At 33.6% G+C, this 24150-nt stretch overlaps 3 protein-coding genes and 1 long non-coding RNA gene across 6 annotated transcripts; 3 read left to right on the top strand and 1 right to left on the bottom strand.

Moving 5' to 3' along the window:
* The first annotated feature begins 3138 nt into the window (after positions 1-3138).
* On the top strand, positions 3139-6778 carry LOC104247432 (NEP1-interacting protein-like 1). 2 transcript variants are annotated; one of them, XM_009803455.2, is made up of 5 exons: positions 3273-3556; positions 4625-4803; positions 4978-5229; positions 5323-5458; positions 6342-6778. In XM_009803455.2, exons 1-4 carry the CDS (start codon positions 3391-3393, stop codon positions 5443-5445), a joined length of 720 nt encoding a protein of 239 aa, XP_009801757.1. In that variant the 5' UTR covers positions 3273-3390; the 3' UTR covers positions 5446-5458; positions 6342-6778. The 2 variants fall into 2 exon arrangements, with proteins under 2 accessions (XP_009801756.1, XP_009801757.1); XM_009803454.2 differs by lacking the exon at positions 6342-6778 and having other exon boundaries at positions 3139-3556; positions 5323-5934.
* A 2195-nt stretch (positions 6779-8973) lies between these two features.
* LOC104247430 (probable protein phosphatase 2C 60) lies at positions 8974-18672 on the bottom strand. Of its 2 annotated transcripts, XM_009803449.2 has the most exons (6): positions 14202-15292; positions 14047-14136; positions 13002-13425; positions 12216-12583; positions 10574-10810; positions 8974-9587 (listed from the first exon to the last, which is right to left on the bottom strand). In XM_009803449.2, exons 3-6 carry the CDS (start codon positions 13318-13320, stop codon positions 9318-9320), a joined length of 1194 nt encoding a protein of 397 aa, XP_009801751.1. In that variant the 5' UTR covers positions 13321-13425; positions 14047-14136; positions 14202-15292; the 3' UTR covers positions 8974-9317. The 2 variants fall into 2 exon arrangements, with proteins under 2 accessions (XP_009801751.1, XP_009801750.1); XM_009803448.2 differs by lacking the exons at positions 14047-14136; positions 14202-15292 and adding an exon at positions 18193-18672.
* Positions 15360-16732, top strand: LOC138868175 (uncharacterized). The gene is made up of 2 exons (XM_070158308.1): positions 15360-16611; positions 16719-16732. The coding sequence occupies exons 1-2, from the start codon at positions 15360-15362 to the stop codon at positions 16730-16732; spliced, it is 1266 nt and encodes a 421-aa protein (XP_070014409.1).
* On the top strand, positions 16795-17512 carry LOC104247431 (uncharacterized). Its single transcript, XR_011402085.1, has 2 exons — positions 16795-16922; positions 17005-17512. It is a non-coding gene; the product is annotated as an uncharacterized lncRNA (long non-coding RNA).
* Positions 18673-24150: the final 5478 nt, after the last annotated feature.

The raw sequence follows: 24150 nt of genomic DNA, 5'->3' as shown, positions 1-24150 counted from the left end.
CAAAACTACCATCAACCATCGCCTCTAGTCGACATTCATCCGTTAGCCATCACCACCAACAACTATCATATTTTATTGATAAAATATTAGATTAGTTAGTATTTCATTTGAATTTTATGTTTCTTAATTTCAAATAAAAATAAATTTTATATATTAAGATGTTAAAAATCAAACAATCTTAATTATTTAGTATTCAGATCTTAATACACATCTTAATATATTCAGATTTATATGTCTTAATCTTAATACACATCTTGATATTCAGATGTATATTCAGATTGAGACGTCTTAATCTTAAAAAAACAAAACAAATGAGGCCTAAATCTCTCCACCCTTAACCAAATATCTCGAGATCAAGTCATATAAATTAAAAATTCGTGACATAGAGCATTTTCCTTTTAAATGGATCATATACAACGCGAATTAGATTAGTCCGATTATTAGGTTTCTGATGTCAGATGGTTAAATAAAATCTTATCGGGTCAGTAGTTCAAAAACTACTAACTCGATAAGAAATATTTTCCTTTTTAATTAATCTTACGTGGCAGGAGTTTAAATTAATTGGACCAGTAAGTATGGATAAATGTTTACCTTGGTTCAATCTAATCCATGCCATACTTGGCAAAAACCAGTTTTCACTCGCCCACTGTAATGTACCCCGTTGTTTCTGCGGCTATTATGTTAATACTAATCAATCACAGGCCTCAGCTAATTTTTGCTCTGGTTTTACCTACCTTATTTTGGTTCATGCATTGACCTTATAACAATTATTTTGATATAAACTAAAACATATAATTGGCAGGTAAGATTTTGGATTTTGTTATGTAATTCCATTTCTTCATCTCTTATCCAATGGCTGACAAATTACTTATGTAATTATTAAGTTTTTCATATCGCTCAAATCACATTAATCTAAGGCTATTTATACAGCTAAGAAAAACTAAAAATCTTAAGCTTAGGTTAAATCTCTATATAAAATGTTACTAATTAGTACTCTTGTATTTTTTATCATTCCCAAGTGTAGCTACGAAATAGTTCAAGCTTGATATATAGTTAATTAACATTCACATTATTGCAGTTGACTTAGATCAAGTATCTAAATAGAAAATTAAAAGAAAAACTCAAATTTTAGTATTTCTCTTCTAGTATTTAATTTTCGGCAACGAAACATTGAAAATGAAGGGTAGCTGTGCTCTTTTTCTTCGTATTAGGGGCCACTAAAGAAGCCGTCCAATGGGGGGTGGAAGAAGAGAAAACAAACAGTGCATAGATGACTGCACAGGAAGCTCATCACAAGCAGATACCGAGTCAGAATTTAAAATTTACGATGTCAGAATTTAGCTCCGCCACCGATCACAAGCAACCATCAAGGCTAAGGAGGAAATGAATATAACTTCTTCATTCTTAATCAACGGTTCGAATTCAAATTTTACGAATAAAAAAAATTCTAATAAAAATTGTATTAATCTTTAATGAACCTTAGGCAACGCAAATCCGAATTAACCGAACTCAAAAAACTAGAAAAAAAACAATAAAGATCTTGTAGCTGAAACTATTTATATAAGGTAGCCGTAAAATATATATAAAGTTTATATATATTTTATACATAACGTACAGATATATATATATGTATGTATACAAAAAAATAATATTAATTTTTAATTATTATTTCGAAAACGACTACACAATATTCTTATTATCTGACATAATAATGATAGGTTCCAATCCCAATGCTCCTTCTGAGGGCCCACCTTCCAAAAAGAAATATCTCTGTCATAAAAGTACACAGACATCTACCCATCTCTCACCCAACCACGGCTGCAAAGTCTCCCCTTTACTAAAATATACTTGTAGTACTACTAAACAATATACACGTACACAACAAATGATCAACTATAGTTGAACTCTAAGTTAGTTTATGATATGAATATTCTTTTTATATTTTTTTGTATTAGGTTCACCATTTTGATAGTACTAATAACTTAATCTTTTTCTACTAATTTAGAATTTTCTAAAATTAGATGATCTCTAAATTTTGTTTTTACATTTATATAGTGACGGAGGCAAGATTTTTGCTAAGGAGTTCAAAAAAAAAGTTAAAAAATCAAAAGAGACTGTGGACATTAGCAATGAGCTAGTGATAAAGGTTTTGAATGCCTTGACCAATGAGCTATGTTTTTGGACCGTGTCAAGGGAATTCAAAATATAATTATATAAAGATACAAAATTAAATTTTGCTTTATATATACCGTGTAATTTTTTGGTAAAGGGGAATCGGGTACCCCTTCCGCCCCTAAATCTGTCAATGCATGAACATACAGGATTTAGCTAGAATAAGAAAGGTGTTTTAAGATATATTCGTTCAGGTCAAATTCAAAATCAAGTGTTTTCTTAAATGAATGATCGAAAGAATTAAATAATGAATATTGTTTAGATTTTGAAATGTCTTCCTCCATTTGAATATAATGAAAATAAAAATAATAGAAAACTAAAGAAAGAGTTGGAGAAAAATCAACAAACCAAGACCCTTTCTCTAACTAAAAAGGAAGAAAAATGAATGACAATCAGAAGCTTATTGCATGTGACTAATGTGAGTATCTGACCTCAATTTGGTGAATCATTTATTAAACCCTCAAGCAAAGATTCAATCTTTTGTCAAAAAGAAGCTTCCCTTTCTCTCTCCGTACCCTTTTGACTATTTTTGCAAAATAACCCAATTCCCATTCAATCAAACTGTTTTGCAGAAGAAAAAAAAAATCTTTTTTCTCGTCGAGTTTAAGGGAGTCTTGGATTAATGGTAAAGTTATGTTCGTGTGACCTACAGGTCTCGGGTGTAGCCCGTGGAAGCATCCATTAATGTTTGCATCGGGTTAGGTTGTCTACATCACACACCTTAAACGACCCTTCTTCGGACCTTACTTGAATACGAGATGTTTTGTGTATCGAACTGCCCTTTCTATCCGGTTTAAGTTATACATACTATCAGATCACCAAAGAATATTTACCTGTCAATCTCTTAAAATGAAAAATTTTGGAATTTTTTTATTAAACATATTAACTACTATAACACATAAAAAGACCTAACAATTTAAATTTTTTATACTGACAATATATATAATTTAAACTATTTCTTGTTACACTTTTGTTTTCCCTCATGAGAGAGAGAGAAACAAAGCTATAAATGCTAGTTGGTTTTGTGGTTTCTTTTCACCATTCATATCACCCTCTTAACTTCTTCTCTTTATATTTACAACTGCACCATATACAAATATATACATTGGTTTATAGCTCTATACCTGTTTTTCTTTGCCTAAACTTTCTTGTTTTTATATTTTAAAAAACAGCCATTTTGAAGGAAGAACTCTTGAATTTAGAAAAAAGTAAAAAAGAATGGATTTTTACGCGTACCCAGCTCGAGCTTCTGCTGCTGTTTCAATTGTATCATCTTTTTCTATGAGGGATTTGATTGATAGAGCTAAAGATTTCTTCAGATTTGCTGTATCTGCAATTATTGGCAATGTGTTCTCTGCAATTTTCACCTTTTTCTTTGCATTAGGTGAGTATATTTACTTTCCATTCTTATGTAATTTTTCAATTTTCTGTGATTGTGTATCAAATTGACTTCTTTTTCCTATTGAGGATCTATGAATTTTCATTTGTGTATGCATTTTGTTAAGGGGTTTGCACATGTGTAATAAGGGTATTTGGAATTCTTTATTCTAATTGTCAATCTTGGCTGCCTAGTTGATTGTGTCTTTAACCTAAATTTAGGGTATGATATATTGCTAATAATTGAAAAAGGTAGTATTTTTTGGAGTATTTTAGGTAGGCTAGAGTATTGTACAGTTCAAGAATATAGCAGAAGAGATTGAGTAAATTCAAAGGTGAAAAAATTTGATTGAATGTACAATCAAACCTCTCTATAACAGCCGTATCTGTTCCGATATTTTTTTGGATGCTATAGTGAAGTTTTGTTATAAAGGACATATATTATAACATAACATAAAAAGATTTGTTCCGAGAAAATTTGGCTTTTATAATGAATGACTATTATATAAGGATGCTGATATAGAGAGGTCTGACCGTATATTTTGTTTAGTTTTAGTTATCGTTTTGAGTTGATGAGCTAAAGTCTGATAGTTATATGACTAAAAGAAAACATATTCTAAAATTTGCAGTAAAAAGGTTGAGTCTCGTTTCCTATTACAAGAATGATATGGGGATTTGCAGAATTTTTGGTGATTGTGTTTTAACTGATGATGTTAAAAGGGGCTACTGTTTCTAACTCTAAAAGATAAAACAAAACGAAAAAAAAAAAAAAGATCTATACATTCGATCAATTAGTTGATATGTTTTCGTCATGTTAGTACGATTACTTTATGTCCTATTCTTTCTAGGGGTCTTTTATCCATATCAAAGATTTTTATGCAAATAGAAAGATATAGAGAATTTCTAGTACTTCTTTTATATACTTTTATTCTGTGTAATGTTGCGTGAATTTAACTGGAGATAGATGGTTTGTAAGGATTCATATAGTAGACCCCAACTTATTTTGGACTGAGGCGTGATAGTAGTTGTTGTTGAAATGTGAAGGTAATAATGAATGGAATTGGTTTCTTTGCAGTGGGCACCTTATTAGGAGCAATGACAGGAGCTTTGATAGGTCAAGAAACAGAAAGTGGATTTATTAGAGGTGCCGCCGTTGGAGCCATTTCTGGTGCTGTTTTCTCCCTTGAGGTCTTTGAGTCATCTTTATTACTATGGCAATCCGATGAATCTGGAATCGGATGTCTTCTTTACTTGGTAAGCAACATAACTTCTTTTGTAACTTCTATTTTTGGGATACCGGTATATTTGATAAACAAACTCCTGATCCAATAGTTAAAGAGAGAATGAGAATAATTGTATGTGGATGTCAAGCTATTTTTCACACTTCTTAGGTGTATGATTAATTGATGGATCGTTTGAAATGTACAGATTGATGTAATAGCCAGCTTGTTAAGTGGTAGACTAGTTCGCGAGCGGATTGGTCCAGCAATGTTAAGTGCAGTGCAAAGTCAGATGGGAGCTGTTGAAACTACATATGAAGAGGTCCCTAACATTTTCGATACAGGCGGGTCAAAAGGTTTGACTGGAGATTTTGTTGAGAAGATCCCAAAGATTGTAATTAGCAACGACAACAATGTGGATGATACAGGGGAGAGAGTCTCATGTTCAGTCTGCTTACAGGTAAATTTCGTTTAGAACATTTATTTGCTATTTCTATTTCTGTTTGTATTACTTATGATTCAGATTGATGTGTGTTATTTATGATGTATTCAGGACTTCCAACTGAGGGAAACTGTTAGATGTTTGCCGCAATGTCATCACATGTTTCACCTACTGTGCATCGATACATGGCTGCTGAGACACGGCTCTTGTCCGTTATGCAGAAGGGATCTGTAGGTGGTTGTACTCGGTAAATAATTATATAAGGTTATTTTAATTTCTTCATATTTGCTGGTAGGGTTTCCCTCTTTGTTTGTCATTACGTACCATATTTCGAGGAAACCTATGTAATTAGTGGCAGATATGCACTTTTGAGTACGGTTATTCTAGTTGATTACCATCAGTAGAAAGAATTTTGAGCTGTTATATAGTGCTCACCAGAAGGGGAGCCTTGTCGTAACTGGTAAAGTTACTGCCATGTGACCAGGAGGTCACGGGTTCGAGCCGTGGAAACAGTCTCTTGCAGAAATGCAGGGTAAGGCCCTTCCCCAAACCCGACTTATAGCAGAAGCTTAGTGCAACGGGCTGCCCTTTTTATATAGTGCTCACAACTTCAGCTAAATAGTAATTTTTGTATCAATGCGGTTATGTTTTGTGCACACCTCATGTAACAATAGGTTTATACTGACCTAATTACCAAATGCAAGACGTATTGCGCTTGGCCAATATTGTTTAATTTTTAGTAGCAATAGTTAGTTATGTTGCTTAACTTTCACTACTGAAATAGCCCCTAATAGCTGGATATTTGATGCTGCAAGTTTTTCTATGTAATTAACCTTTAGTTGAAGTTTTTTTTGTTTAAACTTTTAGTTGAGTGGCTTCAACCAGATCTTTCTTTGGTAGAGTAACTGATGATAGGTTGTATTTAGCTGTTAGTGATATTCAATTTATGAGGCAATTGCATGGTTTGGTTGCTACAAATAAAGGGTTTTCAACAAATACTGTCATTTTCAATTTGCAACTTTCAACAGCTCAAAAGTTCATTAGTTGACAATGCTAGTCTGTTTCCTTATTTGGCTGTTTATACACTTTGTTTTAGAAGACTTCTAATGGAGAGAACTTCTACCTTTTAGTGCAGAGTAGCCTTGCTGTCACTATCCACTAAGATTCAGCCTTTTGTCGCTCAGATTGTGTTTTTTCCCCCAAAAAATCTACGTTTAAGTGTTTTGCTGATATGTTGGGAATGCCAGTAGTACTACTTGTTGATGGCATGAGATGGTCCATAGAGGGATCAGAGCTCGAGCTAAGATTCGAAGTTATTGGGTTCGGGGTTCTAGCCATTTTATGTTAGTGGCTTCTAAAGTAAGAATTTTTATGTATTCAATAATTTTCCTAAGACAAATATAGAGTTTGAACTAAATCTACCGGGTTCAGCCGAACCCATTGCCGAAGCTCTAGCTCCGTGAACATAGGAAGTAAAATGGCAAATTGGAGGGAAAGCCTTTTACTCTTTTGCAACAGGAGCTTTGAGGACAACTATTTTATGTAATAAAAATGCTTTCTTTTTGTACACCAACTTCAGAAAAAAGTTCTTTTTTCCTTAAACCAAAGTGTTTATTTTAAAAATGAAGTTGGTTTTTGAAAACCAAATAAAAATGTTTAAAAACCAAAACCTTGCTTTTCATTTGGAACCAAAATAAGTATCTCATCATTTTTTCCATAATATCTCAAATTAGCTTTAATAATATCACTTTGACCCTCCATATAATCTTTAAACTTTTGCTATTTTAGCTATATTTTTCCCTTCTATATTGTTCAAATTTTGTCTTTAACTATTTCTTTCAAATTGTGCTTTTTAAACTTAAAAAGTCTTGCTTACTTTTCTATATTTTCTTGTTATTTCCAGATTGGTCCACTATAATATATTATAGTAGTATATAATGGGAAATAAAACTTGATTAGGCTCGATTTTGACCTATCAATATACATAGTACTCACCAGAGGCGGACCCTAGATTTGAGCGCGATGGGGCACCACTGTATGCTAATCACCAGCGATAAAATTCTAAAGAAGAAAAAAAATATCGAATATATATATAAAGAGAAACAGAAATTTCTTCGCAAAACGGGTGCTATGGGAAGAGAATGAATAAAATTAATTAAGTTGACTGTTGTGTATTAGTACTAAACTATAAATGAAATTAAAAAAAAAAAGAGATAAAAGTAAAATAAAGCAATTTGCTATTAAATATAAATTATATTGTACTCAAAGAATAAAAATAGAAAGGAGGGAAAAAAAACCTAAAGGACCAAAGGGGGTTTCGAACATACCTCCCAGCAAAGTTGGGAATTTAAGGCCACAAATCAATCAATTATCCGCCTCTTTGTTTCTGGGGGCACACTTAAAATATTTAAGGGGTATATATATATATATATATGTATATACAGAATTTTTGCCGAGACTAACGGGGTCATGTGACCCCTCACCACATAGTTCCGCCTCTGGTACCCACAGTTGTCAGGCTACAATCTATATATATATATAATATGTATATACAGAATTTTTGCCGAGACTAACGGGGTCATGTGACCCCCACCACATAGTTCCGCCTCTGGTACCCACAGTTGTCAGGCTACAATCTTTTTAATTCACTCTTCAATTATTCAGTTAAAACAGACATAAATAAAGGAGGAAAAGTTCAAGAAAAGCTTCCATTAAAGAAAAGTTTGTTCTTAATGAAAAATATTTTATTCGCATTAGGTGTCTACATCAAACCAAATAAGAGGTACCTCATTGCCTCCGACACACCCAATTCGGAGCCAAATAATTATAGGGGAGAAAATCAAAAAATTGCAATTTGAGCCATCTTCGTTCTTACACTTAAAAACGTACCTTGTTTTAAAAGGTTAAACAATCTTTATATATGCAAAATATTTGTTTTTACCCTAATGATACCTGATGGATAAAAGGATTCAACAATCTTTATATGTGCAAACTAGTTACCGCTGTTAAAAAATAAGGGCCTTTCAAAATATGTTTTTAGTATAAATAGCTACTTAAAATATGAATTTTTGATCTTCTAGCAACAAAAAACCGATTCCATTTTTTTTATTCCACTTTTGTCCCCTTTATCAGAGTTATTGCTCTTTTGGTAACTCGAACCCACAACCCTGAAGTTGTAGGTGAGGGGTGTTGACCATCGGAGCAACTCTCTCTTGTCAACGATTCCATGATTATCCGGTTTTATGCAGTGACCATTTCATACAAGAGAAAATAAATCCAGAATAGATCATTAGTCACCCTGAAAATGTTACCATTTACAAGTGGAAAATTTTCAGACACCATAATAATGTTGTTATTAAACAACCTGTAGCGCATTACATTGTTGGACATTGTCAACTTACTGGAAAATGGTAGTTAAAAACTACCAGATTTTACATACACACAATAGTGTCCCCAAAATCCAACATTCAAGAATCAATCTCCCAAAAACAAGCAAACTACTTGTCCCCTGCAAGACGAAATGCTTTGATAGTATATCATACCCGCTGTTATTATTGCCTTTCAAAATTCTGAGTTATCGACGATAACACCAAGTACAACAAGACTACAATATGAGGAAATGGAACAACAACAACAATATAATCCCATAGTGGGATCTGGGAAGGGTAGTGCGTATGCAAACCTTCCCTTGTGGAGGTAGACAGGTTGTTTCCAATAGACCTTCGGCTCAAGAAAACATAAGCAAATATGAAGTGAAAAGAATACAAAAGCGACAAGAGGAATAATACTTCATTCATCGAAATCAGTTTTACACAATTTACAAGACGAAATTAAAAGAATTGAAAGGGTGTAAGTTGAGAATATTAATTAAGCAGACACATTCATACTCGAGAAAGAATCTCTATAGAAATTCTTTCTTTCATTCCTCTTTGCTGCTCGAAAGCTAAACAAGGCACCGGTGATCCAAGTTAAACATAACATTGTACATCAAAAGAATAAATTAGTGCACCTTCTATCGTTTCTCTTTAATTCTATCTACTACAAAGATGCTCTCACAAGTAAGTTTTCGTGGATACAGCAGAGTATACAACAGAGTAAAAAAGTTTTTAAGTGGTACCGAGTTCTATGGGAGTAGCACAGGGAGCCAAACTTTTTGCTGGAAAGTTCATACCACCTCCTCTGAGAGATAAAGTGGGGCCCCTCAGCGAGTTCGCCCTACTTACAAGATTTGAATCAAGAAACACAACTATGACTGAGATATCATCATGAAAATGCCTCCTAACACCACGATCGATCTTCTTCAGATCAGAATATCTCATCTCCCTCTTCTTTGCTGCTTCATGCAATGCAGTTTTTACAAGCCTCCGAGCGCTTCCCTGAAGGTTGGAAAATTAGGAAACATGTCATTTCTTCCAATAAGCAAAAGAGTAATACACAATAATATTTATTATTATATAACTACACACAAAAAAATTCAGTAATTAATTTGGTATATTCTTTTAGTGGATTTACACGCCTAAAACGTAATTAATTTGGTATATTCTTTTGGTATATCCTTGCAACCACTTCCTTGTTTCATAATAAAATGCAAGGGGAAATGTTGAAATCTCTCGACACTATATGCTACCCTGCCTTGAATATTATTATACTAGTGAGTAGTGATGTATATCTCATGAGTATCTAAATGCCATGTTTGTGTAGCATGAATAACACGCCATTCAATAGCAAAAACCCTAGTAACGATCTATGTTTTTACCCCAAAGAAAAAATGGACAAAAGAATAGACAAAAAAATTGAAGTACTCAGAAGTGCTCATACAACATATATTTTTTCATTTCAAGACTACAAATGACGGATCTAGAAGTGTTACTTTGTTCTTTCTAAAATGTGGACATTCCTGAAACTACTTGAGATTTCTAGACGAGCTTGCTAATAAGTGAGTAGCAGGAGCCATATCAATTATATCAGTGTGATAAGGCAATACAATAGCACCAAAGGGTGTGGCCTAGTGGTCAGTGAAGTGAGTGAGAACCATGAGGTCTCAGGTTCAAATCCCAGCGGAGGAAAAAACACTAGAGCAATTTCTTCCCATCTGTCCAAGCCTTGGTGGACAGAGTTACCTGGTATGTGTTGCTAGGGGGAGACATGAAAACATGATCCGGAAAGACAAAGAAACAGGAAATGTTTAACCCAACATTTCATTTACACGATATTTGAAAAGTGCACCACCTAAAGGCAGCAACACAATTCTATTAGAGTTGATTTGCAGTTGAAGACTTTATACGTGCAAAAGAAATATAAATAAACGAAAGGTAAAGGAGAAAGGGGAAAATTAAAAGTTTCCTATAGTCGAAGATCTTACGCTTCGGGGGTTATTTTGTACTATATCAACTGCCTCTTGATTGCTAAGATGTTCCCAAAGACCATCAGAAGCTAATATGAGAAATTGATCATGCGGTTCGAGTTCTTGAACTGTAATTGATGGATCAGCGCTCAGTATGGGCCTCTTAAAAGGTTCCTTCAACCGAAACTTCGCATACAAAGGCTCTCTGTTGTATTCAGCCTTTTTAAGGTATATATCACCAATAGATCTCGAAATCTGCAAGACGAATTTAAAATTGAAACCCATATAAATAGCTTTGGGCAGAAAATAAGCAAATTCATTTCAATGAAGTCCAGAATCCATGTAAAGTATAGAAAGCAGGACAAAGGGTGACATCTATATCTGTCACGTTTAATAACCAGAATGAAGAATGGATTGAAACAAAGGATCTCATGCACATAGTGCAACTACAATGTAATCTAAACCCCACGGAAGAAACAAAAGACGGGCTTTCCTTTGACCTTTCTGATCTTTAGTACTGTTACTTCAAATAAATGTAGTTTTACGCACATGTAGCTGCTTAAAGTTGAAACATGTACCGATGCTTGGGTCATTAATTAAGTGGTGAAGTGCCGGTTGTTCTTAGCTCACCATAAAATCTTTTTTTGTCTTTTCGTGCATCATCAATGGCTATTTGGTCTATCTTGATCTGTCCTTTTTATGGATAAGTCTGTTTCGGTCTTGGTGCAAATTATTTCTCAGCATAGCAAATGAGAAAAGCGATTGCTTGTTACCTGGTGCAAATTATTTCTCAGCATAGCAAATGAGAAAAGCGATTGCTTATTATCTTCTGGTTAAGTTGGCACTTCTACCTTTGGTGGTTTAATTAGAATTCCTTTTTGACAATCATGAATTAATGTGGACTATACAGAGTCTGATTGTACTTAAATGAAACTACCAAAGAAAAAAAAATGGCCGTTTCCTTCTCTGGAAATTGAAGATAAGTTTGTTAGAAACAGCACAATAACTGGCAGTGAGCAGCAGATCAACTAATAACTTGAGTCATTGAGAACCAACATCCATCCCTTAATAAAGCAAACTAATAGAGAAGGAAAAACAGAGTTTAGAATATCAAAATATCAGCCAATATAGGGAATGAAGGAAAGACTTATAATCTCTTTTGGGTTCAAGAAATCTTAAATGTCCATCTTCGTCAAAGCCACCTTAGAGTAGGAGTCACGGCTCATAAATATCTTTACATGTATAAAAGAATCTGATTGAACGCAGATAAAAGAGCGCAATAATTGTTCTTGTATTTGTTGCTAAGACTAGAAGAGAGATGATAGATCACATACAAACAACTGCATACACTGATCAATAAGTAACACACCTTTTAATTGATCAACTATAAAAATGCTTTGAACTCTCAACATGATACTAACCATACGTCTACCTCTGAAATAATAACAAGAATGAGAAACCATATAAGCAACTCTATCCACAAATCACGAAAACACAACTATAGTCTATGTTGCTCAGACTCTCCGAAAATCCCGCCGGATGTGCGTCGATCCTCCAAAAGTAGAGTATTTTTGGAGGATCCGACACGGGTGCGGCGGCATTCTGGAGAGTCCACACAACATAGACTAAAGTACAGTTGCTCACATTATGAGAGATATACCTGAATAAGACCCTTGACACGCCATACATTATGCTTCAAAACCACTATCTGTGAATCATCTGGATGCATTGAATGCAACTCCTGTCTGACAGATTCAATACTCGCGTTATGCTCAGCTGAAAGCTGGATCGCAAGAACCTCCCCCGTAGCCTTCACAAGCCTTCCTAAAACAGCTCGGGAATCACCTACATTCGCAACATAAAGGGTGCCATTGCAGATCACCGCAACAAGACAGCAAGATCCAACAGCAGCTATCTGTGGCTTCGTTGGCCATTGCTTTGCAACCAGAGAAAAGAATCCCTCTTCTGTTGCTTGAAATGCTTTTCGTATTACATCCGCAGACATACAATTTTGTTCGGCTGCAAACCCTAAAATATAAAAGTTGCAGACTAATTAATTCAAATGGCAAATAAGCTAATATGCTAGATATTTTAAAGGGTTTTTTTCATTTTTGTTGGTCGAAATTAATTAAGGGCGCTAGCCCAAATATACAAAACATATACACTGATTATGTATATAACATGTATATCAAAGTACATATACTTTATACTTAATATACAAAATATATATTTGCCGGCTATTACTTTTTATGGGCGGCCCAAAAATGTAACTATCCCTATTTTAAATTCAAAAAAAAAAAAAAAACACCCTGCAATTTTCCTTATTAAAAGATATACCGCGTGGCATTTAACTAGCTTACCAACACCATTCCAAACTACATTGGATTGATGCAATGCAATAGATAAACGAGTACTTTGGTCAATAAAAAGAGTCTAGTTTGCTTACTCTTGAGATGCTGAAAGAGGTGATCACTGATATACCGTGATGTTTCAGGTCCACCATGACCATCATATATCCCAGCAAACGTACCGCAGGGGCCCGAATCAAGCAAGCTCAAAGAGCCCGACTCGATCTGGCTTTGATCCTCCAGCAAATTGTTGGCCTGTACAACTGCCATTGAGAACTCACCAATCAAGTGTTGACCACTGTCCTTATACCAAAAAAGTCCATCTTGCCGTCCAGCTGCATCTGAACCAGCATATACAGAATGGTCCGATGATGGCCGCCAACAGGCCCTCAGGAAATTTATCAGCCTTGATAACATCCCTCATTTCATTTCACCTCTGCTCTACCTCCAATTCCTCAACAGCCAAAATATGGACACAAGAGCAGTCTAACTAAACTCTAATTTGGTTATTACCCTCTTATCCTGCAAACAGGAAACAAGCAAATATAACAAGAAGTTCAGCTATACAACTACTTCAAGAATAATACAATTGGGGAAAGGTCTTAGTCTTAACCAATAAGAAATAAATCAACACAGTAAAAACAGAAAGTTACAAAGTCCAAACACAATTTCAACACCAAAGAAGAATAGACAATGAATTAGGCGGAGAACCATGAGATCTCAGGTTCAAATCTATTACTAGGTGATTTCTTCCCATCTGTCCGAACCTTGGCAAGCTGGTGGCAGATAGCAGATACCCTTTGGAATTATTTGAGGTACGCCCAACTCACACGAACACATCCCGACAAGTCCAAATACCCTATATTGGACTTATCCAAAGGCTCAACTAAAAATGAAGACTCAAGTCAAACTTAAGAATCCTAATGTTCCAATTTTCATAGAGAAAAAGCCCAAAACCATGCACCATGTTTAGCTTTAGAGTTAAAATAATACACATTCTTTAACATGGTGCACTAATAATCCTTTTTCTTTAACATAGTGGTGCACTTTTAATCACAATCATAAACAACGTTGTAAATTTTAACGGGACTTCCTAAAGTGCAAGAATTGAAGACTTCTTTATTCAAAGAATGCCCCACTCACAATCTTTTTTAGCATAAAACCTGTCCCTTTGTCTCCTCCTTTCTTGGAGCCAAAATATCAATAGTAAATCATACCCAGCCCTAATTGCATCTGCAACATAATCAAATATTAGGAAGTAACAATGCTATTAAGGCGCAACACTGGAAGAGAATCACCTCATTTTTTTGGTGAGATTTTCCTCTCGATTTTCATATTGAAGAATTTTGTTGTTACGGTGTGAGCTTTGCGTTCTGCATATTTAATTTGCTAAACCTTCTTGTATTTCACTAATCTGTATTAAGTTCGTCTATATATGCAAATTGTATCATGTACCACTATCTGTTGTTTTTTTTCGTTCGGGCCTATATAATGTTTTGCCCATGTTGAATGTCCAATTCTATCTTGTATTATTCTTCTTTACAATAACACTTATGGTGTATTCTATTTGTAATTTCAGATTCGATAACCGACGCTTCGCTTGTCACTGTGAAAATATATCATGGGGAATTATGAAGCGTATACCAGAGAAGCACTACGTTGGAGGAAACATAGATTACATTGATTATATAAATGCCACAGAATTGAATATTGCTGAGTTCAAGAAGATGGCAGAGATATGTGGCTAGGTAAGTGATTCAATAACTTTTTGGCGCAAGTGTGAAAGGCCTTCTAATAGATGGAAGTTAATCTCTACAGATTTTGAAGCCTCTGCAATTGGTAAAATCATCCAAAAGGACAATGTACTTGAGATATACTTTGAACACTTGGACTCTTATATTCAAATGGATAAAATGGATTCAATAATTGAATCAAATATTGAAGAAAATAACAACCATCAACTTATGTGTGAGATTTCATCTTCTGATGAGTTTAGTGATTCGAAGGTTAGTTTATCAGATGATGTGTTGGTTGATACACATGAGAAGATGAACCAAAATATTTTGGAAGAAAGGGAGCTCCTTAGTGACGAAATAAAAAGAAAGATAGTTGATATAGAAGGGGATCATGATTGTGTTGGTTCTGAAGACATGGAGAGTTTGGATAGTGATTCTGAAACTGAAAGTTTCAACTTTCCTCAGTTCAATCCAAAGACTGATGAAGATAACCTCGTATTAGGTCTAGAATATATCTTTGGGACAAAGCAAGAGTTTAAGAATGCTGTAGCAACTCATGAGGTTAAGAATGGAAAGTATATCCAGTAGAAACGATAGTGTAAGAATGGAGGCACGTTGCATACATCATCCAGAGTGCAAATGGAAAATTATGGCTTCTAGAATGCAAAGAGACAAGGCTTTATAGGTTAAAACTTACAATCCTATACATACTTGTAAGGAATGGCACATGAAAATAGGACAATCACGTCATCTTTCATTGCAAGAAGATACCTCAAAGAAATTGGATCAAACAGGGATTGGAAAGTGGCTGAATTCAGAGATAGAGTAAGCGTTGAACTAAGAGCTCAAGTGACGTTATCTCAAGCTAAAAGAGCTAAGATGAAGGCTATTGCATTAATTGATGGTAACATTAAAGATCAGTATAAAATAATGTGGGATTATTGCAATGAAATTGATAGGACAAATCCGGGCAGCACAGTTTGCATGAAGTTCATTGATAACGAGATCCCTAATGAGCCACAAAGATTTCAAAGAATATATATTTGTTTTGCTTCCTGCAAGCTTGGCTTTAGAGCGGGTTGTAGAAAAATAGTAGGGGTGGATGGATGTTGGTTGAAAGGTCCAATGTATGGGACTCAATTATTATCTGCAGTCGGCATGGATGGTAACAATAACATATTCCCTGTTGCCTATGCAATTGTAGAAAAGGAAAGCAAAGACACATGGGTTTGGTTTTTGAATCATTTGGCGGCTGACTTGAATATACATGAGACTGGTTGGAACTTTATGTCTGACAAACAAAAAGGACTTATTGAAGCTTTTAATGAAGTTTTGCCTCATGTTAACCATAGGTTCTGTGTAAGACACCTCCATAATAATTTCAAGAGGGCTGGCTTTGGTGGCATCACATTAAAAAAAGCACTTTGGGCTGCTGCAAAGGCTACTACTAGGAGTAAATTTAATAATTGTATGGAAGATATTTTAAAGTTAGATCCTGATGCTGCTACTTGGTTAAATGATAAAGATCCTAGCGAATGGTCTATGTCGCATTTCTCTTCAGATGCTAAGTGTGATACCTTACTAAATAATATGTGTGAAGTATTTAATAGCATGATACTTGATGCTAGAGACAAGCCAATTGTGACACTTTTGGAGAAATTACGATATCTACTCATGGCTAGAATGCTAGCTAATAGGGAGAAGGCAGAGAAATGGAATTTGGGCAATGTTTGTCCGAAGATCAAGGATATGTTACACAAAAATCAGATTGCAGCTGCTGAATATATACCTAGAAAATCTAATTACTGGAGCTATGAAATTTTAGGAGCTACAGTTACAGACAATTGGGCAGTTGACTTGCAGAATAAATCTTGTAGTTGCAGAAAATGGAGTCTCACTGGAGTCCCTTGCAAGCATGCTATTGCGGCAATTTGGGCTAAGAAGGATAATATTCTTGACTATGTCCATGATTGTTACAAGGTGGAAATATATAGAAGAATTTATGAAAACTCAATTCTTCCAATGAATGGGCCACAACTGTGGCCTAAGTCAAGTAAAGTTCCTCCTCTGCCTCCAAAGATTGTGAGAAATAGTAAGCGAGGAAGAAAGCAAAAGCTACGAAGAAAGGAACAAGATGAAGTTGGAGCTAGTCGAACAAAGATGAAACGAAAGCAAAAATCTCTAGATTGTAGTATCTGTCACAAGCCTGGCCATAACAAAAGGACTTGCAAATATAATATTGTACAAGAAGAAACTACCTCTTCAGTTCGTCCCAAACTACATGTAACGTTGTTTTTTATGTTAGAAATAATTTTTCATTTAGTAAACTTAAACTAACATAAAAGTTGTATGATTATTTTTTCAGGTTAGAAGAGGATATGATGAAGCGGGACATGGAGAAGTGGAACAGGAGCAAATGGGACAGGTCGAAGTAGAAATTGGACCAGAATTTGTTTGGGAAAGTTTTCAATCTACACAAAAAAGTGACCTACCTTTTGAAGTTTAATAATTTTTTGGGGGTAAAAATGGCTCATTCTTTATATTTACTTCAATTGTTTCGGGAATTTTTGTTGTTGTTATTGATGGTTTTGTAAATGGTGCTGGAATTTTGTTATTTTTTTTTGAAGCTGTGCTGGAATTCTACTGTTATTGTTGGGCTTAAGCAACTCAATCGAGGAAGCTGAGATTGGTGCCATTGTTGCTGAGATTGAGTTGGAGAAAGCAACTACAAAAGCTGCAAAAAAGGCTCCTGCAAAAGAAATCTTGTTGTGCTTAAATTCATATTAGAGAAATATTTCATGAATTCTAATTTGTTGCTCTATTCAACTTCTAAAGACCGATCTTGTTATCAATCAAGACTTGTACTATGACTATTTTATTTTATTGTAATTTCTTAAGAGTAGTGATCCTCAATCACTGAATTAATTTGTTCTGCTTGGTATTACTCTCTTTTCAAGAAAGGAGGAGACAGAGAGACAATTTTTATGCTAAAAAGATTGTGAGTGGGGCATTCTTTGAATAAAGAAGTCTTCAATTCTTGCACTTTAGGAAGTCCCGTTAAAATTTATAACGGTGTTTATGATTGTGATTAAAAGTGCACCACTATGTTAAAGAAAAAGGATTACTAGTGCACCATGTTAAAGAATGTGTATTATTTTAACTCTAAAGCTAAACATGGTGTATGGTTTTGGGCTTTTCCTCAATTTTCATACAATGGTGCCGAAATGCTACTGAGCCCCTCGGGTCCTAATCCGAACAGACGCACAAGTCCAAATACATCATATACACTCATTGGAAGCTTCAAATCATGAATCAAAGCGCGAATATCAAAATCGAGAGGTAAGTTTGCTACTTTATCAAAAAAAATCATGACCAACAACCTAGCAATTTCCAGACTACATCAGCAATGACAAGAAGCAAATTGGGGAAAATTTACACACTACAGTCTACACTGAAAACCAGTCAATCCTGTAGTGACATACCCAAATGAACAAACTAACAGTAATCCAAGAAAGCACACAAATCAAATAAAGTTCACAGCTTAGAGAATTACCTTCTTGAAAAAATAATAGAAAGATAAGACTTTGATGCAATTAGGCCTTTATTATGCTATATTTTTTTCTGGTCAGTTACTGAATCTTTTCAACTGAAAATGACTGAGATCTGAAAAAAGACATAACAATCCATGTGGGTCTGAAAGTGTTAGATCTATAGATCCATCAAAGCTTCCCCCTTAACAATACACAGTAAAGATGGAGTCTTTTTTCCAGTTCTTGTTTCCTTCTTCTCTCTCTCTTCTCTGGTTTAACTTGTAAAAAGAAAATAGAGAAATTAAAGAGGAAAGAAGAAGAAAAAGATAAGTATAATAAAGAAAAAGGGAGTGTTGGGTGGGGGAAAGGTTTTACTTTATCTGTGTGTGATTAAACTAACTGAAGAGAACAACACTCTCTCTCTCTCTCTCTCTCTCTCTCGTGTTTAGCAGTAGACAAACAAAACCCTTTCAGGAAAAACCCAACAAAATTAGATGGTTAATAGACAGCAATGCTAAAGGAATGGCATATAAGTCAAATATAGGTAAAATATTTAAATTACTCTTTTATTTTTTTACTCTTTGTGAAAGAATTCATCTACTTGTGCCGAAAATCTTTCGAAAACAACCTCTCTATCCTCCGAGGCAGGGGTAAGGTCTGCATACACACTATTCTCCCCAGACCTCATACATGAAATTATACTGGATTGTTGTTGTTATTATACTCTTTGTAAAAGAATGAAATTTCATATTACATGTGTTCCACCAAGTGATGAATTACAACAACAACAAGAAGAAGAAGAAGTTATTAAGATCCCACTAGTGGGGTATGAGGAGGTTAGAATGTATGCAGACCTTACCCCTACTCCGGAGGGATAGAGAAGTTGTTTCCGGGAGATTCTAGGTTCAGAGACAATAGATCCATAATAATAATAGAATCAGCATCGAAAAAGACAGCAAATAAATAGACAACAAGTGATGAATTAAGATTAAAATAGAAATGCTAAGTTTAAATAGTTTTCAAAAAGAATTTTTTTCCTAGACAAACTAAAAACATAAATGTGTCACATAAATTTGGATGGAGAGGGTACTACATTACTACTTCCTTTCTCTCCCAATTTATGTAAAGAGGTTCGGAATACGGAATCAAAACACTTATTTATCTATGTAAATTTTGGTATACATTTTTTTAAAAATAAAATTTGTACACTGATAATTATAAAAAAAAAAAAGTACTGATATAAAGTAACATATTAAATTATTTAAAATATTATTGTTAAAGAAAAAGTGTTTGACTCCCCCAAATAATAATACGGGCACATAAAATGAAACTGAGGGAGTACTTAAGAATCAGATTAATAAAATATTTCTTAAACAAATTTATTTATGAAATTGATGGGGAGAGAACCATGATTTCATCTTTCTAGCTTTATAATTCAAATTTAATTTTCAACTGTAATATCTTCTTTTTTTTTAGTCAACTGTAATTTCTCTTAAGTAATACTAGTAGTATGTTTTATAACACATGAGCATATAAATTCTAAACATATTGTACAACACTGGATGAAATAATTTAAAACTTTAGTAGTATAAGAAATATGTATATTTCACTCGATTAATCATTAAGAAAAGTGATGAAATAAAATATTATTTGATGCTCCAAAGTTTGAAATATTAGTTATCCCATTTACAACATCTATGGCTTTCTACCAATGTCAAATTTACTTTTAGTTCTACAGTTCATTCAACCATAAAAACGAAACAAGTCATCAGAAAATTCTTTTAAAACAATTTCTACTGCCACCTTGATTTCTCCCAAAAAAAAAATCTCGCATAATTCAGAAAATAATAATTATTACTATACTTTATTTATTAGGTTGGTATAAATATTGGGTGCAAAACTTTCGTCCAATAGTGATTAATGACTAACATTTAGATTGCATCTCAATCTACTCATATCACTTAAATGCTACTAACTTTTTCCATGATTGTATCATTTGTCATTTTCTTCTAGTATTTAAATTGTTGATGACTGTACCAAAATCTAACTCAATTATTAGTAGCAATTTCTCACAATTTTAAAGAATTTGGCCCCCTTAACTTGGCATTAGATGCCTTTCCTTAATCCTTCTTAAGTCAGTACCCGAATAAATGTAAGTTTGCCCACTGAAATATATGTAAACCCGCTTGGATTAACCCATAGTTGAAAATAGTAGGAGAAATGACACTGTATAGCCACTGTAAAAATAATAACCGAAAAAACGTATAAAATTTGTATATTTTTTGTATATATATACACATTATGTATGTTATATACAAAAATTATACAAGTTTTATATATTTTTTCGGCTATCAGATATAAATAATTTCTGACACGTACTAAAAATGATAATACTTCAAAATAGTATTGTCAATTTCCAGCCCAAGACCATCTCATTACTTCTACTTGTGGAAGATTTCAGAGAAACTGAGAAGCTTAGTGATATCATAGATAGAGAAAAGCAATTGTGGAAAAAGGTTTATGAAAGTTTGGATCTAATGCCATGTTAATTAATCCGAGCATTTAATTTAAATTTTTAGGATCTTTAGACCAGTAGTAGTCCAGAATAATAAATCCCTTAAAAAGTAAATTTTTTTTATAAAGTTAGAAAGTTAAAATTACACACCATCTTTGTAAAGCATTCATCCCAATACGTGTAGTTTAGACCTTAAGTTCTTTCATTCGAAAAGATAGTCAATGGAAAGCTTAATTTGTATAGTGTTTAGGAACAAGGCCTAAAGAACATAAGACACCAAATGGTCGAGCGACAAAGGTGCTATTCTACCATACTTTACACGGGTTGATTCACATGATTTAAACGGCTACTCAGACTTCACCAGCTCGACCCTAAAGCTAATATGCCAATTCATCAAACACTTGGCATGCCTAATTCTACAACAAAATGCGCAACTTCGGAAGGGGACTATCGTCCTTATTTCAATGAGAATTATTTTTCACAAATAAAACAAACGTCATATGTCAATTACCTAGTAATATTAATACAGTACAAAATCATAAAGAAAAGTAATCAAAGAAAATATTATATGATGCTCTAAATTAAATCTCAAATATTAATTATCTATAATGCCCCCAAACTGAGGAGGGATGTGATTAGTACCCGACTCTAATTACTCATCAACCGAATCTTGTGTTTAACTGTCGGATAGATAAGTTAACTGTCTGAATATAGTTGGAAATGTAACCATAGTTAAAAATACTGAATTGTCTAAATCTATAATTGAACATGAAAAACTGTGACTGAAAACTATGAAGACCAACTAGGTTAAGTCACGAGCCTCTAATACTGAATAAACATCTAAAAACATATATCCCCATGCCATACCCCAGAATACTAAAGCAATTTATAAATAATGAGACTGAGTCTCCCACCAAAAAGAGAAACATGAGAATATTGGATTGTGAGCTGGTGCTAATTGGTCGCAATCGAAAACGTTATCTGCATTTAAGAAATAGAAGCAAAAGGCAGACCAAGACTATCTGGGGAATACATGTTGTACAAGAAATATATTCACACATAACATGTAAGTAATTTAAGGTCAGGAAATTAATAATAAACTGAAAGTTGAAACAATAAGTTGAACTGTAAGATGACGGCTGAATTGAAGCTAAAGCTGGGCTATTTTAAAAAAATAACTTCTTTGAAAAAGGTTACACATAAATGGTCATGCGTACGTGAAAATTGGTACCATGCACGGGGGGCTAGGCCTATCTCCCACTGCAAATAATAGCCTCTCCCAACGTAGCTAACTCTGGCCCTCGTGGTGCTCACACAAGGGGAGGTCGGTTAGTTCTCCCATCATCTAGATACGATCACACCATTAATTAAATTTGAAAGGAATAGACGCATTACAAACAACGACACGTAGTAAGTGGTGATACATGTTTAGCATATAATTTTCAAAGATTGAGCAAAATAACATACAGGTCATACTGAGAAATAAACATCACATTTAATACCATAACTTTCTTATTTAAGATTGTACTGAGTAATTGGACTGAGTAAGATTCGGTAGACTTATCAGTAAATCACAAGAAATCTTCCTCAGGCATTTCATCAAATTCAAAGGGTACATACTTAATAGCCATTGCATTAATTCTCAAGTCTCATGATTACGGTTGTACATAGGTCGGATTGGTTCGGATTTTTCAACTATCAAATCAAACCAATTGTGTCGGATTAGTAAATCTAAAGATCAAATCAAACCAATAAAAGTCAAATTTTTTAATCTCGGATTTTTCGGATTTTCGATTTTTTTCGATTTTTTTCCCATAAAGTCTTTATAGCATAAATCATAGGATTTGTGCTCCGAATATTTCTTTAATCCTAGTAAGATAGAACTATATAAGGTATGTTTCAAGAAAATAACATAAAATGTGATATGAGTCATGACATTTTACTAAAATATTCAACAATAAAGATAATAAAATAAATATTATTAATAAGCCATAATAAAATGAACATAATCTAAAATTACTAAGTTTAAAAAAAATACGACTAATAAGTATTATTATTTACATGACTAAACACTAAAAAAAAGTAACTTATACAATTTATCTAAACCATGAAAAAACTAAAAAATAGATACCCAACACTATTGTCATTTCTAATACAACTAAATTGAATATCTTTTGTTAGCATTAATATTGATTTGATTTTGGTTTGGGATTTATTTGAACATTTAAGTACTATAAAACTTATTGGAGCATTCAAAAATTATAAGTTCAATCTTGAAATAATACGTTAAAAGATAAAAGTATGAAAAAGTTTAAGAAATATTTATAAACTATGCTACAACAAATATTGTTTTATGTATTAAATATATTAAAAACTTCTATACATGTAATGTCGGGTTGGTTTAGTTTCGGTTTGACTTTTTTTAGTTAAAACCAAACCAAACCAATCATGGTCGGATTTTTTTTCGAACATCAAACTAAATCAAATCGAGCATTTTTTCTCTCGATTTGACTCGAAATATCGGTTTGATGCGGTTTGTCGGTTTCCTTTGTACACCCGTGCTCATGATAACCCAACTTATCAATTTTATAGGATTCATCCAATTCGTGGATTAAGTTAGAACTCTTTAACATGATGCTCATACTCATTCTTGAATCATGTTGACATAATTTCCTCCTAATAAAGTCAATACCCGAATAAATTTAAGCTTACCCACTGAAATCTATGAAAACCCGCTTGGATCAAGCATAGTAAAAAATAGAAAAATTAACTTAAATAGATAGTCGGCAGATATACTAATATATATTATACTTAATAATAATAATTAAAATAATAATAATAATAATAATAATAATAATAATAATAATAAATTGACAGTTTGACTGTCATTGAGGAGCTATCGACAGTAAAATTAGACTTCCTATAATCAAACACATGGATAATATAATGATTTACTCCTACTAAGTAATTTAAGTAATTATCAATGCAGACTGAATATGTAGGAAACTGGAGAATATTTTCATATCGCGAGGGCCGTGATAGTGATAAGACCAAGTACCATATATAACCATATCACATATAGCTACACTCCATTATTTATGTAGTCTATACATTGAAGCTATGATATGATATTATCTTGGTGGGAAGTTCTTGGAGGGAAGGATGCCGAGGGATTATTTGGAAACAGTCTCTCAGCATAATATGTTGGAAGTTTATACACAGGTGCTCTAATCTCCAGTATATTATACTGGAACTTTCTGTGTATTGGAGTTCTAGCATAATGTGGTAGAAGTTCATAATCAGGTGCACCAATCTCCAGTATATTATGCTGGAACTTTCTATATTGCAGCAAAATAGTGATTATTTTCAAATGACTTTGCAAACGTTAATTATTTTTCAATGACTTTGCAAACGTTAATTATTTTTCAATTACAAATCCAATAATTGGCTAGCCCGTGCTATTTTC

The sequence above is a fragment of the Nicotiana sylvestris genome, chromosome 9 (assembly GCF_000393655.2).
Source record: "Nicotiana sylvestris chromosome 9, ASM39365v2, whole genome shotgun sequence".
NCBI lineage: Eukaryota > Viridiplantae > Streptophyta > Magnoliopsida > Solanales > Solanaceae > Nicotiana > Nicotiana sylvestris.
Note: the sequence above shows the minus strand (reverse complement) of the source record. Positions and strands in the feature narration are given on the sequence as shown.

Coding starts and splice junctions, on each gene's coding strand:
- LOC138868175 (XM_070158308.1), top strand. CDS start 15,360: ATGGCACATGAAAATAGGACAATCACGTCATCTTTCATTGCAAGAAGA.
- LOC104247430 (XM_009803448.2), bottom strand. CDS start 13,320: ATGTTATCAAGGCTGATAAATTTCCTGAGGGCCTGTTGGCGGCCATCA. Junction 12,584..13,001: donor CCTCTTTCAGCATCTCAAGA/GTAAGCAAACTA, acceptor TTTATATTTTAG/GGTTTGCAGCCGAACAAAAT. Junction 10,811..12,215: donor GTGTCAAGGGTCTTATTCAG/GTATATCTCTCA, acceptor TTCGTCTTGCAG/ATTTCGAGATCTATTGGTGA.
- LOC104247432 (XM_009803455.2), top strand. CDS start 3,391: ATGGATTTTTACGCGTACCCAGCTCGAGCTTCTGCTGCTGTTTCAATT. Junction 3,557..4,624: donor CACCTTTTTCTTTGCATTAG/GTGAGTATATTT, acceptor GTTTCTTTGCAG/TGGGCACCTTATTAGGAGCA. Junction 5,230..5,322: donor CATGTTCAGTCTGCTTACAG/GTAAATTTCGTT, acceptor TGATGTATTCAG/GACTTCCAACTGAGGGAAAC.